The 19454-nt window shown below is 52.3% G+C and overlaps 1 protein-coding gene across 2 annotated transcripts in view; it reads left to right on the top strand.

Annotated features, from left to right (window-relative positions):
• The window catches only part of KMT2A (lysine methyltransferase 2A), a 33036-nt gene extending 16974 nt beyond the window's left edge, over positions 1-16062 (top strand). The window contains exons 18-35 of one of the 2 annotated variants that reach the window (XM_026863834.1): positions 183-376; positions 760-866; positions 1010-1147; positions 2876-3034; positions 3311-3428; positions 3513-3591; positions 3751-3911; positions 4718-4903; positions 5564-9875; positions 11207-11287; positions 11814-11878; positions 12268-12438; positions 13038-13112; positions 13412-13586; positions 13966-14073; positions 14475-14558; positions 14923-15052; positions 15459-16062. In XM_026863834.1, the coding sequence (XP_026719635.1) occupies positions 183-376; positions 760-866; positions 1010-1147; positions 2876-3034; positions 3311-3428; positions 3513-3591; positions 3751-3911; positions 4718-4903; positions 5564-9875; positions 11207-11287; positions 11814-11878; positions 12268-12438; positions 13038-13112; positions 13412-13586; positions 13966-14073; positions 14475-14558; positions 14923-15052; positions 15459-15734 (6619 nt within the window). In that variant the 3' untranslated portion in view covers positions 15735-16062. The remainder of the gene's footprint in view (positions 1-182; positions 377-759; positions 867-1009; positions 1148-2875; positions 3035-3310; positions 3429-3512; positions 3592-3750; positions 3912-4717; positions 4904-5563; positions 9876-11206; positions 11288-11813; positions 11879-12267; positions 12439-13037; positions 13113-13411; positions 13587-13965; positions 14074-14474; positions 14559-14922; positions 15053-15458) is intronic. The other variant, XM_026863835.1, reaches the window with a different exon arrangement.
• Positions 16063-19454: the final 3392 nt, after the last annotated feature.

Here is a 19454-nt window from a genome sequence, read left to right as displayed (position 1 = left end):
CCCTCCACAGAGATGGCCACATCTCAAACCCTATCATGTGAGTGATGGGTCGTGGCCTTTGTTGGGGGCGTGTGGGGCTGTAGGTAGCGGAAGGTGTGTTCCTGCGTCCCAGTGCTGCTGGAGAGGGCACGAGCCACTCTGGTGCAGTCGGGTCTGACCACGGACTCCTTGTTGCGTTTCAGCAGTGGTATGTTGCCAAACGCAGTGCTGCCCCCTTCGCTTGACCATAATTATGCTCAGTGGCAGGAGCGTGAAGAGAACAACCGCACTGAACAACCCCCTCTGATGAAGAAAATCATTCCAGCTCCAAAACCCAAAGGGCCTGGGGAGCCGGATTCACCAACTCCTCTACATCCTCCTACACCACCTATCTCTAGTAAGAAACCAGATCATGGCACTATTGGTCCCAAACCCTGAGGGCTTCATTCCACACCTCCTGGTAGTAAAGAGGGCGGTGTTAGTTCTGTATGTGGCTGGACAATTTTGGAAATGTCTGTGGCCTGAAATCATGCAGAGGCTGTTACATCTGGGCTGTTTCTGAGCTGAGCTTGGGCCCAGAGGGATGTTTTCCCTCGCCCCTTTTCCCCCAGAGCAAGGGCTGCCTAGAGGCTGGTGGGTGCTGCTCCTTCCCTTACAAGCTGAACACTCCCAGCTGCTGCTGGGCTCTGCTGCCCTGTTCTCCTCCTGACGGTCTTTCCGGGTGAATTTCTGCCTCCCTGACTTTCAAGCATAAACAGCGTTGTCTCCCTTTATGATCAGGCTCTGACAGAAGCAGAGAGGATAGTCCTGAACTGAACCCCCCTCCGGATGTGGAAGACAACAGGCAGTGCGCATTGTGCCTGAAGTACGGCGACGACAGCGCTAATGTGAGTATCTGCCACGCGCCCACGGGGACAGCGGCTGGCCGAGGCCCTGCTGTGCCTTTGCTGCTGCGAGGAGGCTGGATGTGTTCTGTGCTTTGTGGCGTCTGGTGGAACTTTTGGAAAGGATGTTTCCTTCCCTCCTTCAGGACGCTGGACGTCTTCTCTACATTGGCCAGAACGAGTGGACGCATGTGAACTGTGCTTTATGGTCAGCGGAAGTATTTGAAGATGATGACGGTTCTCTCAAAAACGTGCACATGGCTGTGATCAGGGGGAAGCAGCTGGTGGGTATCAGTGGAGGATGCTCTGGTGTGCACAGAGCCCAGACAGGAACCCTGCTGAAAGATTCCTCATGTGTGTCTGTCTTGGTTTCGGCTGGGGTTGATTTTCTCCCGGCAGCCTGTACTGCGCTGCCTTTTGGGTGTAGGCTGGGAAGGGTGTTGGTGACAGACCCATGTTTTGGCTGTTGCTGAGCGGTGGTCAGGGACTCTTCAGCGTCTCAGAGTGCCCCGCCAGTGAGCAGGCTGCGGGCTCAGGGAGCTGGGGGGGAGCCAACCCAGACTGGCCAGGGGGATGTCCCAGGCCGTGTGGCATCATTCCCAGTATATGAACTGGGGGAACGTCGGCCAGGGGCCGCTGCTCGGGACCTTGCCTGAGCATCGGTCAGCCAGTGGTGAGCATTTCCATTTGGTATATTCTTTTGGCATTATTTATTATTATTATTATTATTATCATCGTCATTATTTTCCCTTCTTTTTGTGTCCTATTAAACAGTCTTCTTCTCAACCCACAAGTTTTACTTTCTTTTTTTCCAGTTCTCTCCCCAGTCCCTCTGAGGCGGGGGCAGTGAGCGAACAGCTGTGTGCTCTTTAGCTGCCTGCTGCGTCAGTGTTTATTCTGCTCTGTCCTCTCCCGACATATTTTTTTTTAATGCTATATATAGTAGAACTGACTGAAGACATTTGAAAATTTATTCTATCCTTGCTCAGTTCAGAAATATTGTGGAGACCAGAAGGAACGTTTAACGGGAGAACTGGAGTCGTGTTTCCCCACAAGGTCTTTGATTGCCAGTGCTGTGCCTTAAGCAGTTGATGCCGTGTCTGTACCCACAACCTGTTGTTAAAGATAATCTGGAATATCTAATGCACGGCCAAGCGCTGTGGGAAAGCCCAACACCAGTCTCACTAGTACGAGGATTTGCCAAATCCTCTGTTGCAGTCCAAATGGATGGCAGCAGAGGAACACAAAGGAGAGGGAGCGAGCCTGTACCTGCTGTTTTGACCTAGGTTAAATTTTATATACGCATAAAAGAATTAAAAATTGCAGGCAAGTATTGTCCAATTCAAGGTGTTGATCATTTTCACATCTGAATGTAGATGAAGGATCTTGATGTAGCTTGTACGTAGCTACTCCGTTAAATACTGCAAAAAGAATGATGGTTGGTGGTCTTCCTTCTGAACTCCCAGGTGGTCTGAGAAAGCGAAATAATCTTCCTGTTGTGAATTGGTTGTCGCTTACTTTCCAGAAAAGTGCAGTGAGACTGGAAGCGCAACTAGGAATTAGTTTGCCCACATTTTGTTTTAATGTTGCATCGTTGGGTCATGAATATTTAGTAAGGTAGCAGAAGCAGTGGAACAGCACTGCTCTTCACCAGTAGTAAGCCGCTGGCGTGGGGAATGCTCTGTGCAGGAGAAATAGTTGACATATTAATGGGTGAAGCTTGCGAACGCGTGACTGGGCTGTGGAGTACAAGCAGCAGAGGCTGAGGCCTGGAAGAATCGGTCTGCAAATGCAAAAGCCATTCTGCGTGAGGGATTTTCTTCCTCTCACCTCCTCCTTCATGTCTCACTTGTGCCTGCGCCTCGCGGTAGTGAAACGTTGCAGCAGTGAAGTGGGAGGTCAGGCATTACCCTGAGCTTCCGTCTGTGCTGAAAAAACAACTGTCAACAGTAATGGTAGCCTGGGTTTAGAAGAGATTAATTTTTAACTTTTTTTTTTTTCCACTCTTGCAGAGATGTGAATTCTGCCAGAAGTCAGGCGCCACAGTAGGCTGCTGCCTCACTTCCTGTACAAGTAACTATCATTTCATGTGCTCACGCGCCAAGAACTGTGTCTTTCTGGACGATAAGAAAGTTTACTGCCAGAGGCATCGTGACTTGATCAAAGGAGAGGTGAGATCCTTTCACACCCTGCCTCGTCTGAAGGTGGGGTTAGCCTGTAGCCATGAGCACCTTAATTTCGAGTTAATGATGTTGAACGTGTTCCTTCCGGAGAGCAGTGCTGCTCAGGAGCAGCCGGCGAGGCAGCTGGCATGGGGCAGTCTGGCGAGTAGCCCCATGCGGTGGGTCGGGGACCGAAGAAGCAAACGAGGATCGAGTTAGACAGTATAGCATACACACGGTGCTTCTTTTAAAATTAACGAGAAGTTTTCTGAATTGTTGTTCCAGGTGGTTCCTGAGAATGGGTTTGAAGTTCTTAGGAGAGTGTTTGTGGACTTTGAAGGGATCAGCTTGAGAAGAAAATTTCTGAGTGGCTTGGAACCCGAGAACATCCACATGATGATTGGTATGATCTGGTGTCTGGGCTCTCAGCCCACCTTTGATGCTGGAGTCTGGTTCACAGCACTTCTCTGTTCCCCTCTCTGCTCAGGTTCGATGACGATAGACTGTTTAGGAATTCTGAATGACCTCTCAGACTGTGAAGATAAGTTGTTTCCCATCGGCTACCAGTGAGTATGAGCTGTTCCATGCTGACGTGTCTTTTAGCATAGTAGATGCCAAACCAGCACTGTAGTAACGTATGTAAAAACGGACTGTAGCTTTAAAATAGGAATGCTGAGGTTTACTCGACATTGAGTAAATTGTTTTACATTTGAATTCCCTTCCAGGTGCTCCAGGGTGTACTGGAGCACGACGGATGCCAGGAAGCGCTGTGTGTACACCTGCAAGATCATGGAGTGCCGCCCCCCAGTCATAGAGCCTGACATCAACAGCACCGTCGAGCACGACGATAACAGAACCATCGCCCATAGCCCGGTTCCCCTTGCAGGTAACCTCTCCAGGGCTCCCCAAAGGGGTGGCCTCCACGTGTTTTCACTGTCGGGTCACCTTACCAGAAAGTCAGGCGACGGATAGGACCTGTGTGTCTTAAACCACTTTGGGCTGTATCTGCCTCAGGTTGTGTTACAGCACCTTGAGATTTTTCTAACAAAAAAAAAAAAAAAAAAAAAAAAAAAAAAAAAAAAAGAAAAAAGAAAAGCTAAGCTCCTGGGTGTACTGGCAACTCTGAAAATCTCAGCCAAACAAAAGCTACTGTAGTAATCCTTTGTAGTCTACAGATCTGAGGTTTTTCTAGTGATCTGAAACTTCAAATTGTACTTCAGGCATCAGTGTTGGTGTGTAATACAGGGGGTGTTAAGTAGTAGTACTGCACTGCCTCTGTATTTCCAAGCTGCTTTCTCTGTATCTATAAGTGAGTTTAAAAAAAAAATTGTTAAGAATAAATCTCCACCCTAATCTTTTCAGTTCCCAGGAGGTGTGGCTGTGCAAGATTTCTTAAAACATTGGTAACAGTTGTCATTGTCAACATAGAATCTTACATTTTATTAAAATATAATGGAAATTCATGTGTGAGCCAAGGGTTACTGTATTGCTCCAAGTATTTGAAAGTGTTTTTAGGAGAAGAAACCAGCTGTTATCTGACAGTAGAGGAGGAGTAATCTTTGCCTTTGTGTTTATTTAACAAATACCCTGATTCTCCCGGCGAAACCTGATAGCAGTTCTTACTTTGTCAGATCATAGCTGTCAGGATTCAGTGACGGCTTATCCTGTTATTTCTCTTTTTTGCAACAACAGAAACTCTACCTAAAGACAGCCGAAGTACCCCGGAAATTGTAAACCCGCCATCACCAGACCGTCCCTTGCATTCTCAGACCTCCAGTTCCTGTTACTATCCCGCGGCCTCAAAGGCTCCCAGGATCAGGACGCCGAGTTACCCGTCCACGCAGAGATCTCCTGGCTCTAGGCCGCTGCCCTCTGCAGGTATTTCCACTGCTGACGACTTTGATGTTCGGGTTTGGGGGAGGTTTAGTTTGTTTGTTTTGGAAATATTTTTGGTTAGGCTTGTCTTGTTTTTGGCTTCATTCAGAACGTGGTGTTTAGTTTTCTGTTTCTAGAGAAAGTAGTGAAATGGCAATAGGCTTGAGGGAAGGAAAGTTCTGAAAATATACAGTAGAGCAGTCTGTTGATAAATGTACAACTGAAACAGAAATTCCCCTGGGATGAGGAAGGCAGTGTTTGGGCAATATAACAGCAGTCACTCCGCAGATCTGTAATGTGAGTTAGGGACTTAATATCTCGGTCATTATTTTTCTGGAGAGACTGGGCAGTCTGGTGGTGTAGTTCAGCTGTTACTTCTGTATGAATGAGTCAGGTTTTGCTTCAAACTGACATTGAAAATTCACATCTAAAGTTGAGCTACTCAACTAGCTCAACTAGAGATGGGGACTTGTCAGCTCTGTGTGGGGAAAACCCATTGATGGTGTTATGTATTTAATGCCCATCTCATCGTTAGGTTAACGCTACTTGTCTGAAAGGTTTGGCTGGTTTGTAATTTCTGCTGCTTTGCATGAAGGAGTTGGGTCTGTGCTGACTGGGAAGGTTTCAGATCCCTTGACAGTCTCTCTTGCCTTATTTTCTCAGGAAGTCCCACCCCGGTGACCCACGAAATCGTGACAGTAGGAGATCCACTCCTGTCCTCGGGACTGAAGAGCATCGGTTCTAGGAGACACAGCACCTCCTCTTTGTCCCAGCAGCAATCAAAGCTCCGGATGATTTCCCCCACACGAGCTGGGAACACTTACTCCAGGCACAGCGTATCTTCAGTTTCCAGCGTGGGGTCCTCTTCGGAACACGAACTGAGCCTCAAAGGCGCTGACCGCTTTGTGGGATCAGTGAGCACCAGTGCTCCAAGCGCCCCAGTTCAGAGCAGCTCTACCAGTTCATCCTCCCAGAAAACAATGGCTGCAAGTGGGTGTAAAACTTATCCGGTGGATGCACCTCAGGCTACGGAAGGAAAACATTCTAGCAGTTCGGATGGGATAGCCAAAGGCACACCTTCAAAGGGAGAGAAGATGAAAACGCTGACCTCAAAGGACCCAGACTATTCCACTCATAGTTTTGCTTCTGGAGGAAATGCCAAAATGTCCACTCAACCAACCAGTTCACCAGGCGTGGAAATGCATGTTAAAATAGGAACCTTTCAGGAATGCTCAGGATCATTTTCTTCCAAAGAAGCAATAGCCTTTCCACCTTTGCATCAGAGAGGCCCAAGGAAAGAGAGAGATCAGCACGTGGAACCTGTGCAGCCGGAGAAGGCACCCGTGGTTGAGGAGATGGATGCGAAGGCCTTGAAGTCTGCTGGAGTAAATAGCAGATCTCCTGCAGCAAGCGAGCAGGCAGCTTCTGCCCCCAGAGAGAGGCGTCAGAAAGGGAAAAAGGTGATGAAAGAGGGTTTCAAAGAGAAGCATTCCCTGAAATCTCTTACGGATTCAAGTCAAGCGGTAGGCGGTGACGAAGGAAACCTGAAACCGGAATTCGGTAACCAGGGTTTGGCAACTGAACAAATGAGCCAGAGGTTATGTAATAACATTCCCGCCGAAAAAGCTGGCGAGAAGTCCCCACCTTCTCAAGGGCCGTCCAAAGGTTCTGCAGTGCTGACCGAAGCAGCCCCTAAGGAATCGCCGGCATCCAGAAAACGCACTGTCAAAGTCACTCTGACTCCTCTCAAGATGGAAAGCGAAAACCAGTCTAAAAACGCCCAGCAGGAAAGTGATGCTGAACCTCAGTCTGCAGGAGCAGAACTGGCCGCTTTGGCAGAGCCCTCCTCGACTTTGGAAAGCCCAGAAGACAACCCTGTGGTTCAAGGAAGTCCAAGTGATGCGCCAGCACAGGACTCTCAGAATAATGCGTACGAAAATCTGCCTGTTCAAGACAACAACCTGATGCTCCAGGATGGAAGTAAAGCTCAAGAAGAAGGCTCGTACAAGCGGCGCTACCCACGGAGGAGTGCTCGGGCCAGATCCAACATGTTCTTTGGCTTGACTCCTCTGTACGGCGTGAGGTCTTACGGGGAGGAAGACATTCCCTTCTACAGTAACTCCACGGGGAAGAAGCGCGGGAAGCGATCTGCGGAAGGCCAGGTGGACGGCGCCGATGACTTGAGCACGTCGGATGAAGATGACTTATACTACTATAATTTCACTAGAACGGTGGTTTCCTCGAACCCAGAGGAGAGGCTTGCATCCCATAACTTATTCAGGGAGGAGGAGCAGTGCGATCTTCCAAAAATCTCTCAGCTTGATGGTGTGGATGATGGAACTGAAAGCGATACCAGCGTCACGGCAACAACCAGAAAAGTCAGTCAAGTGACTAAAAGGAGTGGTAAAGAAAATGGAACGGAGAACTTAAAACTAGATAGAAGCGAAGAAACAGGAGAGAAAGTGCAAGTCACCAAGAGCTCCGCCGTCCACAAAGCTGACCCCAAGATTGATAACTGCCACCCCGTGAGCAGGGTGAAAGCGCAGGGTCAGGACTCGCTGGAGGCTCAGCTGAGCTCCTTGGAAAGCGGCCGCAGGGCCCACGCCAGCACGCCCTCTGACAAGAACTTACTGGACACTTTTAACACAGAACTTCTGAAATCCGACTCTGACAACAACAACAGCGACGACTGCGGGAACATCCTCCCATCCGACATCATGGACTTCGTGCTGAAGAACACGCCGTCCATGCAGGCCTTGGGAGAGAGCCCGGAGTCCTCGTCATCGGAGCTGCTAACGCTGGGAGAAGGGTTAGGTCTCGACAGCAACCGTGGCAAGGACATGGGTTTGTTTGAGGTGTTCTCCCAGCAGCTGCCAACTGCCGAGCCGGTGGACAGCAGCGTCTCTTCCTCCATCTCGGCGGAGGAGCAGTTTGAGCTGCCACTGGAGCTGCCCTCCGACCTCTCGGTGCTGACCACTCGCAGCCCCACAGTGCCCAGCCAGAACCACAACAGGCTCGCCGTCATCTCGGAGTCATCTCTCTCCTCCTCAGGAGAGAGGTCGATGCTCGCCTTGCCATCCACGGAGTCTGGGGAAAAGAGGGTGACAGTCACTGAGAAGTCTGCCTCGGGGGAGGGTGACGGAGCTCTCCTGAGTCCTGGAGTGGACCCGAGCCCTGAAGGGCACATGACGCCCGATCACTTCATCCAGGGTCACATCGATGCGGAGCACATCGCCAGCCCGCCCTGCGGCCCCGTCGAGCAGGGCCACGGCAGCAACCAGGATTTGACCAGAAACAGCGGGACGCCAGGTATCCAGGTGCCAGTATCGCCCACCGTTCCCCTCCAGAGCCAGAAGTACGTGCCAAACTCCACGGACAGCCCCGGCCCCTCGCAGATCTCCAACGCCGCCGTGCAGACAACGCCGCCCCACCTCAAGCCAGCTGCAGAAAAACTTCTGGTGGTCAATCAGAACATGCAGCCACTGTACGTCCTGCAGACCCTTCCCAACGGCGTCACTCAGAAGATCCAGCTGACGCCATCCGTGAGTTCCGCGCAGAGCGTGATGGAGACCAGCGCCTCGGTGCTGGGGCCCATGGGCAGTGGGCTCACGCTGACCACAGGCTTGAATCCCAGCTTGCCCTCATCCCAGTCGTTGTTCCCTCCCGCCAGCAAGGGGCTGCTGCCCATGTCCCATCACCAGCACATACACCCCTTCTCCACGGCCTCTCAGACCAGCTTCCCCCCGAACATCAGCAGTCCCTCGCCGGGTCTTCTGATTGGTGTGCAGCCGCCCCCTGACCCGCAGCTCCTGGTGTCTGAAGCCAGTCAGAGGCCAGACCTGGGCACCACTGCTTCCACCCCAGCTGCTGCCCTGGGCAAGAAACGGCCCATATCTCGTCTGCAGTCACGGAAGACGAAGAAGTTGGCTCCTTCCGGAGCCCCTTCTGCTATAGCTCCTCCCGACATGGTCTCCAACATGACCTTGATTAACTTTGCTCCTTCCCAGATTTCCAACCACCCGTTGGACTTGGGAACCATTGCGAACTCAACATCCCACAGAACCGTCCCCAACATCATCAAAAGGTCCAAGTCTGGGGTCATGTATTTTGAGCAGACATCTCTGCTCCCACAAGGTGGGACCACGACCGCGGTCGGCACGTCGCCCAGCGTTATTGGGCCAGACGCCAGTCACCTCCCCGCAGGGCCTGTATCAGGCCTAGCATCAAGCTCCTCAGTGCTGAATGTCGTATCCATGCAGGCCACGGCAGCCCCCACTACTGGCGGGTCAGTTCCTGGCCACGTTCTGGGACAAAGTTCAGTAACGTTAACTAGCCCTGGATTACTGGGGGACCTTGGTTCGATAAGCAACCTCCTGATCAAAGCTAGTCACCAAAGCCTTGGTCTTCAGGAGCAGCACATGACTTTACCACCAAGTTCTGGGATGTTTTCGCAGCTGGGAGCGTCCCAAACCCCGTCTACGACGGCGATGACGGCTGCATCGAGCATATGTGTCCTGCCATCGGCACAGACGATGGGCATGACGGTCGCTCCCTCGTCTACTGACCCAGAAGGCTCCTACCAGCTTCAGCACATGACACAGCTCTTAGCCAGCAAAACCGGGGTGGCTTCCTCCCAGCTGGACCTTGGCACGGCCTCGGCAGCGACGCAGTTGTCGAGCTTTCCGCAGCTGGTTGATGTTCCTGGTAATTCCGGGCTGGAACAGAACAAGGCTTCCTCGTCGGTGATGCATGCCAGTTCAGCATCGCCGGGAGGCTCCCCATCATCTGGTCAGCAGTCTGCGAGTAGCTCCGTGCTGGGGCCCACGAAAACAAAGCCAAAAATCAAACGCATTCAGCCGTCCTTAGACAAAGGGAGCGGAAAGAAGCACAAAACTTCTCATGTGTGGAGCGGTTCCTCCGAAGCGCACGTTCCTGACCGAGGGGCCATGGCTGTACCCCAGGTCTTGGCTACAGGGTAAGAGGAGTGTTTGGTTTTGCTCATCCCTGAGGTTTTGTAATGATGTATGAAAGCGTCTCATGCTGGTTTCTGCAGCCAATCTTCCTTTTGGTAGTTTCTGAGGTGGAAACCTCAGCTGCCAAGCAGAAAGTCGATGCAAAAGTTGTTACTGGAACTTTTACCTCTGGAAAGGGAAGGATGAAAAACTTGAGGGCCAGCCTTATGAGGACTTTACTCATTGTTGACCCCTCTGGTAAATAAAGAGTCTTTCAGAGGCATCAGTAGAGAAAGTGGCACTCAGAAGGGCGATGGGTTCTATTCCTTTCTGTTGCCAGTGTGCGTAAGCTCTCTAGAAGTCTGAATCGTGCTATGAGCAGCGTGCTAAGGCACTGCCGTGACGCGCTGTTAGGGTGTTGCCTCGGTCATCTGCACACCAGTTTCTGTGAGCTTAGTGTCTCTCCAGTGTGCAGTTTATTCTTCCAGCCCCACTCCCCTCCTCCTTGGTCCCTGCAGGCATGGGAGGCTGGGCAGGAACTGGGAGAACAGGGAGAATCTTGCGCCCTGTCAGAGCAGCATACGTAGCCTGCGCTTGTCTCACAGCAGAGGATCCCCTTCCAGACCTTGCCTTAAAGTGACATTTGAACTGACTCTGAAATACGGATCCATAGAGAGAACATGAGCTGCTGGTCTGTGTTCTACACAAAACCCAGATAGTTTTATTGGGGTGGGCCGTAGCTCTGGGCTTGTATCACACTGCCCACAATTATGCATTTCCCTGAAGACGTTGTGCCGCTGACCTCCAGTCCTGGCTGGTGAGGGACCTCTTCAAAGCGACTGCTGGTACTCAGAGGCAGTAACTTCTGTCTTCTGGTACCCGAGAAGCAGTGCACATCGCTTGTGTAATTCCCCGATCATCTTAATGTCTTGTAGTAAGTCTTGTTTGTAAAGCAATGATCTGAAACACTTCAGACAGCTCAACCTTTTAAAAAGGCTTTTTTTTGTGCCGTTGACACTTGCCAATTTGTTGGAGTCTGTACGAGTTTCCTGTAGCTCTGTCCACATCCCGCCACGCACCGCTTGACTCCCAAGCTCTTTGCTTAGGGCTACTCAGGCGTGTGTCCCTTGGCACCTGGGTTCACACTCCTCCTTCCCCTCGCAGGGCCTGGTTCTGATGTGCCGCTGGAGGGGTCGTCCAGTCCCTTGTAGCATAGGAGCAGGTGTTACCCCTCTGTTCTCGTGCTGAACCTCTTGGGGCAGCTCCCAGTGGCTCCGTTACTGCTGTCCATACTCGTTTATGGCACCTGTGGCTTGACAGGTTCTGTGAGCGCTCCTCAATCTTGTTGTTCCAGGACTGCAGCTCTGAAGGCAGATACGCAGGATGCAGCGAGCGTCGATCAGCCGTCGCAGAAGCAGTGTGACCAGTCGGCAGGGTGAGCGTTGAACAGGCTTTTCCATCACAGGCTCCTCGCCTGAGCTTAAGGAAATTTATACAGAGAACGTGAGAAGTCGTGCTTTGCTACTTAAAATATCTTGGGAGCTTTCAGTCTGAAATTAGTCCCATTTTGTTGTAATATGGAGCCATTTTTTAAGTAAGTTGCGCATAGCTCTGAGAAGCTTCCTGCTTGCAGAGAGGACGACTCCTCATATGGCGTTGACTGGTCGTACGTTAGCCCACGCCTTACGGCGGAGTCGGGCCAGTTCAGAGAACGGGTCATGGGCTGTATTAAATGAGACTGCTACCCACAGACTGATAGACGCCTCAGAAATTAACGCTGCTGAGCAGAGTCCGTGTTGGGTTGTTTCCAGGTGAACTGATATGAGAACATCTGAGCTGGAAAAAGGTTCTTGTATCTCTGTGTAGTTCTGAAGATTTTATAGCCAGCTGCTCGGGGCTGGTGAGGAAATGAGACAGGCTGTTAAATATTTTTCTCCATGTTCGCTTCCTTCCCTCCCAAGGCAAACGGCAGTCCTCCCAGAATCTCAGTCAACACAGAACTCAACAAACGAGCAACAAAATGCAGGTATGTCATTTCTTTGAAAGCACCGAGTCTTGAGATTCTCCAGGAGTGGGAAACAAGTACCTGAAGTCTTGATTTTTGTGTGTCTCCTCCTCTCAGGAAAAAAATCTCAGAGCTGATAGTCGTGTTGTTCTTGCTCTGAAGGGAGGAAAGGTTTGCTTGCTATTAATAGATATTGGACTCATACTCACATCTCTATTTTGAGTTTGTAGAAATTTCAACACTTGAGCTTTTACACTCTTATTACAACACAGTCTAGGGTTGTTTTTTTCTTGGATGGATTTACTGGTCAAAAGGCAAGTTAGTAAGTCATTTCCAGCTGTGGAGCAACCAGTGGAAGAAACGTTCTTCTACCCAAGGTCCATCTTCATGCTGGGTTCTGTCTGTTCTAGGCTCAAAAGCTCTTGAGGAGGAAGAGAGCACTTTCAGCTCCCCACTTATGTTCTGGCTTCAGCAAGAACAAAAGAGGAAAGAGTGTCTTGGTGAGAAGAAACCCAAGAAAGGTTTGGTGTTTGAGATCTCTAGTGACGATGGTTTCCAAATCTGCGCCGAAAGCATTGAAGGTGAGAAGTGCATAGTTCCGGTTCTACTGGTTTTAGCTTTCCTTGCTAGAAGTAAAATTACGACTTCTGAGGATCTCTTGCTTGCTTTTTCAATGGATTTTTAAAAAAACCCAAACAGTTGTTTCACTGTCCTAATTCCTAGCAATGTCTGGATTATATTGAAAAGGTTGGGTGATTGTTTTCTTTTTAAGTCATCGTCCCGTTTTGTCTCATCTCTCAGTTGGGCGATGCTGTTAAACCATGCTTTGTCCGTGTGGGTCAGGCAGGCGGGTATCTAGGCTTTTCCTCCGGGCCACCTGCTGAAGTTGCTCACTCCCCTTTATGCCAAAGTGATTTTTGGAGAGGATGGAAGCAGTTGGATCTGAGGATCTTAATTGGTGGCCCACGAAAGGATGCAAGCTTCATCCTGTTCAATTAGCATATTTAAACACCGGCACGGGTTGGCAAACGTACATCGAAGTCCACCGATGTCTGTTGTTTCACTGGAAACCTGCCGAGATGCGGCACAGTGTGAGGCGCGGAGGCCCCTGTGTCGCAGCTCTCGGCGCCCAGCACGCAGGAGCTCTTCACTGTCTTGTCTTCTCTTTGTACGACTGCAGACGCCTGGAAGTCGCTGACCGACAAGGTCCAGGAAGCCCGTTCCAACGCGCGCCTCAAACAGCTTTCCTTCGCAGGTAATGCCCGGCACCGTGCTCGCTTCTGCCGCGCCTTTGAAGGGATGAGAGCAAACGGATCTTTCCGTGAGCCTCTTGGGGATCAGAGTCTTACGAGTCTCGGTCTTGCTGCTGATGCTTTTGGGAGGATAATTCCTTCCCAACTGAGAACTCCTACGGGGAATGAACGGGACCAATACGGCGCTTCTGTGAGCGCTGCAGGCTGCGGCCTGAGCTGTGCTCGCCGAGCTGCTGCACCCTCCTGCGCCAAGTCTGTGTGGTCAGCCGGGTGTTTGGTTGTGCTCTGTTCCTCATCCCAGGCGTGAACGGTTTGAGGATGCTGGGGATTATCCACGACACCGTGGTGTTCCTGATCGAGCAGCTGTACGGCGCCAAGCACTGCCACAACTACAAGTTCAGATTCCACAAGCCAGAGGAGGCCAACGAACCTCCTCTGAATCCCCACGGCTCTGCTCGGGCCGAAGTCCACCTGAGGCAAGTGTGCGCTTGGTCGTTGCCACGGGTAACGGCCCGTTCACTCAGGAATATGGCAGAGCAGAAGCAGCGAACCTCTGCAGCCCTCAAGCTCTCGATTAAAAAGAAATGTTGGCAACTTGCACTATAATGCATAATGCATAATGCATCTTCTGAGCTTGCACTTTTTTCTGTGCCACCTTGTTGCCCATTTCTTTGTTTAGCAGAGCGGTCCAGGCTGGTGCTGGATTTTCAGAAACAGTTGTGTTACCCTAATGCATGGAAGGCTTTGGGGGAGGGCAGGCTGGAGGGGTGTAAAGCACTGTGTCAAACTGTTGTGGCAGCCACATGTTTCTTTTCAGTCGGTAAAACAGATTTCCTGTGTCTCTTTAAATTGCAGGAAATCTGCATTTGATATGTTTAATTTCTTGGCTTCTAAACACCGGCAGCCACCAGAATACAACCCAAACGATGAGGAAGAGGAAGAAGTACAGCTGAAATCAGCCCGGTATGCAGTGGGGTTTAAAACTTCCCAGGGGAGAAAGATGCTGTGGTGTTACAATGTGACCAGGCTCCGTTATGCACTGTGTCCTTTGAGGTGGCCCTTAGAACTTGAAAGCTGGCGAGTGTAGAGGAGAGAACTGGCAGCTGAAGGTGGCTGCCAGATCCCTCTTCCTTTGAACGTTTCTTTTCCTTCCTAATGTAAATCAGTTTGGTGAGAATTGGGGCAGAAAAGGGAGGAAATGATCTTTCACATTTATATAAAACCACCGAATTAATTTTGATTGTGTTCTCAGTGGGCTGCACTGCTGCAGCATCTAAGTTCCTGTATCCTGGAAAGTCTCTGGGTAATACCTGGGACAGGCTCTCCCATGAAGGTTCCTCCTCAGCAGCGTCTCTTTGTTCTAGGAGGGCGACCAGTATGGATCTGCCGATGCCCATGCGCTTCCGACACTTGAAGAAGACCTCCAAGGAGGCGGTTGGTGTCTACAGGTACAGTTTGGCTCTGGGACAGAGGAGGGGCAAAACTCTGTCTTGTCTGTGCATGTGACTAAAACATTGAGGGGATAAAGCAGGTCTGGGGATTTTCCCTCCTCCTCATCTCCACCCAAGTTACGTATTTGTGAAGTAATCCCCAGCAAAAAGTACTTGTTCCTTGCTGGCTTACCCTGGGGATGGCCGGGGCGCGTGCTCGGGGCAGGCGGGAGGGACCTGGTACTGCCCTCGTTAGCGTTCTGCTGCAGACGAGTGGCGAGACCGCAGCGACCCCTGTAACGAAGGACCCGGTTTCTGCAGTTTTGCCACCTTCTGTTTCTGGGCTTCGCTTGTATCGTTTGAAATCTTGCTGCTTCTTTAGGTCTCCCATCCACGGCCGGGGTCTGTTCTGCAAAAGGAACATCGATGCAGGTGAGATGGTGATCGAATATTCAGGCAATGTCATTCGCTCCATCCTCACTGACAAACGAGAGAAGTACTACGACAGTAAGGTGAGTTCTGGTCTTCTGGCGACACTCTTAAAGAGTGCGGGAGAGTGAGACAGGGGCTGCGGAGGCCGGACGGGCTGGTGGGGCAGCTGCCTTTGGGACATGGTGGCTGGGGGTGCCAGGCTGTCCGGGATCTTTCCCTTCTCGACGGGGCTCTGGCGGCACTTTGTGGTGTGTCCTTTGGGTGGGGAGAGGTCTGGGCCCCATCGTAGCATGGCTGAGGCGGGGAGCATGGGGACGGGTGGGTTCCAGCTCATGGGGCACCGGCAGAGCACTGGCAGACGCTCCCGGGGCTTGGGGCACGCTGGCTGTGCTGTGCTGTGCTGTGCCGGGCCGTGCCGGGCCATGCTGGGCTGCCAGCCCGCTCGCGTGGCTCTACCCGAGCCCACCCCACGTCCTCCCCACCCAGGGCATCGGCTGCTACATGTTCCGCATCGACGACTCGGAGGTGGTCGATGCCACCATGCACGGGAACGCGGCCCGCTTCATCAACCACTCCTGCGAGCCCAACTGCTACTCCCGGGTCATCAACATCGACGGCCAGAAGCACATCGTCATCTTCGCCATGCGCAAAATCTACCGGGGGGAGGAGCTCACCTACGACTACAAGTTCCCCATCGAGGATGCCAGCAACAAGCTGCCCTGTAACTGCGGCGCCAAGAAGTGCAGGAAGTTTTTAAACTAGAACTTCTGTCGGCTGCAAGCGAGCCCCAAGGGGCCCGGGGCCAACCAAAGCTTGGAGGAGCCCTCCCTGGCCGCGCAGACGGAGCGGGAGTGACGATTGGCCGGGCCCGGGCGCCGGACTGGGGCCGTTTCTCTGTCAGAGTCCACATCTTCATGTCTCGCATGCGCACACTCACCCTTGTGAAGGACACGGGCGACTGGAGAAGATCCTCAGTGTGATTATGTTTTTGCTATTCTCATTTCCCCCAACCCCGGTGTTTGTTTCTCAGCGTGGGGCTAACGAGCGGGAGAGGCGACAGGAGCGCGGGCGGGTGCTGTCCCCGCTCGGTCTCTCAGCTCGAGCTCCCCTGCTCCTCCTCGCCCGGGGGCTGTGGCAGGGGCTCGGCAGCACGGCGGCGTTTGAGCCATTTTCCTCCCAGGGAGCGGGGCCGTGTGTGCCCGTGGTTCCCCGTGGCTCCTCGGGCCGTGCTGCCACGGGGTGGCTGCAAGGACGGGTCCGGCTCGGCCGGCGTCAATGGGAGGGCTGAGCCGGGGGGCGTGGAGGAGGGTTTGGGCAGCGCTTCGCTCCGACATCCCTGCCCGAGCGTGGGGAGTTCTGCCGTCCCTTGGCAGAGAGGGGGCTTGTGCCAGCAGCTACGGCGCGGTAGGTCTTTGTGAGAAAAAGGTTCCCCACGGCAGCGCCCACCATCCCCAGCCTGGCAGGGAGCAGGGAGGGCTCCGGGGCAGAGCGGGAGCTGGGCAGGACGCGGGTGGAGGCTCCCGCCGGCTCCTGGGCTCGGCTCCGCCGCCCCGCGGGTCTCCTCGCACGGGTGGAGCTGCGTCACCGCGTCCCCTTTCCCGCGAGGCGCCGGAGGAGGCATCGGGCAGAGCAGGAGCTGCCCACGCGGGACGGGGGGCGGTCGGGACGGGGCAGCCGAGGGACCGAGCGCATCGGCAGCAGACGCGGCGACCCCGTCATCCTCGTTCGAGCAGCGTCGGTGCCCCTCCTGCCCGGGTCTGCCCTGCGCCTCCAGCATGGAAACAGAGAGAAGTAAAAAGCCCCAAGCCGAACTAACGACAACATTGGATTTTACTCTGTTCTGTTTACAGTTTAGTATTTAAGGTTTTATAAATGTAAATATATTTTGTATATTTTTCTATGAGAAGCACTTCATAGGGGAAAGCACTTATGACGAGGCTTTTTAAACAGTGGTATTATCCTAATTTAAGAGAATCTCTTTTTAATGATTTTTTTATTTTCATAGGACGGTTGTAGGAAATACCTGGCTGGACACAGTCTGATACTTTCTCCAGAGGGGGGCGGGTACACTTTATTTTTATTTTTTACTCTTGTTCTGCCTTTTTGACTTCAGTAACTGTTCCCAGGAGGTTTGGCTGGACCTTAAACTTGACTTACCCGTTGAGACAGGGGCGGGAGGGAGAAGTTCGGAGCTTAGGAAGCGCCCCAGGCAGGAGGCGTAATTCTGCCTTGCCCTGCACACGTTTAAAAAGGAAAAACGAGGGAAAACGGGAGACCTGAGCCCCGATCCCTCTTTGGCAGGGAGGCTGGCCCGGGGCACGCACCTCACCCCACAGCCTCTCTCTGCAGGTGGGTGAGTTTTTTCCTGCGGCAGAGGGAGCGTGGGCAGCGCCCTGGCTTTTCCCAGCCCTCCCAGGGTGGCTCAGCCGCTCGGGGGCTGCTCTGGAACGGTGGGACAGGGACTGGGGGGCCGCGAACTCCCCAGCGCTCGCGGCGCCCCGGACCCTGCAGGCCCCGAGACCCTTCCCCTCACCGGAGAACAAAACGCGGCACTGGGGGGGCCGGGCGCTGCCGGCTCCCTGTCCTTATTGCACTGTGTGACGGCGTTTGGGTGGTGACTGCAGGAAGCAAAGTCTGGTTGACGCTGCATTTGTGACTGAGATGATTTGATGCACTGACAGTTCGGGAACGCACATACCGGCCGGGGGTCTGGGCCCCGCGCTCCTGGGCCCTCTCCCGTTTGGCGGCCGAGCTGGGGGCCAGCCCTCACCTGGGCATGGCCTGGGGCCTCCCGTCCCCCGGCACTGCCGCCCCGGGTGCCTCTTCCCCAGTGAGCGGATCCGTTCTGGCCGCGAGAGGGGGCTCCCGCCGGGACCCCTGCCCGCAGCCACCCCGCACGGGGAGCAGGGTCGGGGGGAGCGGCGTGCCGTGGGAGCCCCCAAACCCGCCGGCTGCCCGCTTTGCTGCTACCCCCCTTGCCGCTGCCCCGGTGGGAGCCGCCGTGGTCAGTGAAACCACCCGTTCCCCCGGGACGCTGCACCACGGCGTTGAGCGCGTGGGCTCCCCACCACCTGGGCTGGCTGTGCGTGCCACGCAGCTCCCCCGTGTATGAATGTATATTTTATAAGGACTGACACAGATCGCGGTATCTGAAAATACTAGAAAAAAAAAAAAAAACACACACAAAAAAGAGGAACCTTAGGGCGTTTATTTTTTCTTTGTACAAACCGACGTGGTTTTTTTTTTTTTAAGGAAAAGCGGGTCATTGCAAAGGGCTGGGTATCTTTTCTTTCTGGTTTCCTTTCATTTTGAAGCAATACCAGGTTCTTCAGCGAGACGGTCTTCGTGCAGAATCATGCCACCCAAACCCATACTACTGGTCCACTCTCGCCACTCTCAAGTTTTTTTTATAACTATAAATACGATATATATAGGAACTAATATAGTAATGCACCGTGTAATGAAGCCTAGTTCAGTATCGGTTCATGGCTTTTAATTCTCTTAACACTATAGATAAGGATTGTGTTACAGTCGCTACCGATGGCTGGGAAAGCCGCGCGGCGCGTTCCCTGCTGGGGCGAGGGCAGCCGGGGGCGAGCGGCGCGGCCTTTCACTGCCCTTCGTGTTACCAGTCAGTACTTGTACCACTTGGTTTCTTCCTTTTCTTCCTCGCGTTTTGGTTATGAATGTTGGGGTACCACCTGCATATAGGGGAAAAAAATGTGCTCTGTGCTTTCCTGGTATCTTTTTAACGAGGTACAGTAGCTTTGTCTATCAACCGAGAACTATACTTGTGGTGTTTCTTTTATTGAACTTAACAGTCTCTTTAGTAAATACAGGTAGGTGAATAATTGTTTCAAAAAAAAAAAAGCAAAAAAAAAAAAAGCTCTGCAAAGGCAAGGTTATGTTCTAGAGATACATTTCTTGACAACTTATCATGTATAACAAATCTCTTCTTTTTTTTCTTGTGTTCTTCCAAGCTTCTGGTTGTTTGTTTTTTTTTTTTAAAAAAAAAAAGAGGAAACGTGTCTAAAGTACATCAGTGTTAACTCCCTGTCACAGGGAAGAAGGAAATACTTTAATAGTTTAAAAAAATGCTGAAAGCTCTGCAAAAGACTGAATGTAAAAATAAAAAAGTGTACATAGTTGTAAAAAACAAAAAAACAAAGGAGTTTTTAAACATGTTTATTTTCTATGCACTTTTTTTTATTTAAGTGATAGTTTAATTAATAAACATGTCAAGTTTATTGCTGCAGAGGGTGGCTCTCGATTTCTTCTTGAGGGTTGAGAAGCCGATTCCCGCCGTCCTGGAGGGTGGCAGGGGCTGGGGCCACCCCGGGCCAGGGGTCGGTGTTGGCGCGGGGCCGCGGCAGACGGGTCACCTTGGGAACCTGCGGCCCTTCCCCCTGGGCCGGTGCCCGTGGGCAGCGTCCGGCGGCGGAGCCCCACGCCCGGGCTGCGATAGGACGGGGACGCGCTGCC

This window comes from Athene cunicularia, assembly GCF_003259725.1.
Source record: "Athene cunicularia isolate RWA chromosome 24 unlocalized genomic scaffold, athCun1 chr24_part2, whole genome shotgun sequence".
Lineage (NCBI taxonomy): Eukaryota > Metazoa > Chordata > Aves > Strigiformes > Strigidae > Athene > Athene cunicularia.
This window is presented reverse-complemented; position numbering and strand designations above follow the sequence as displayed.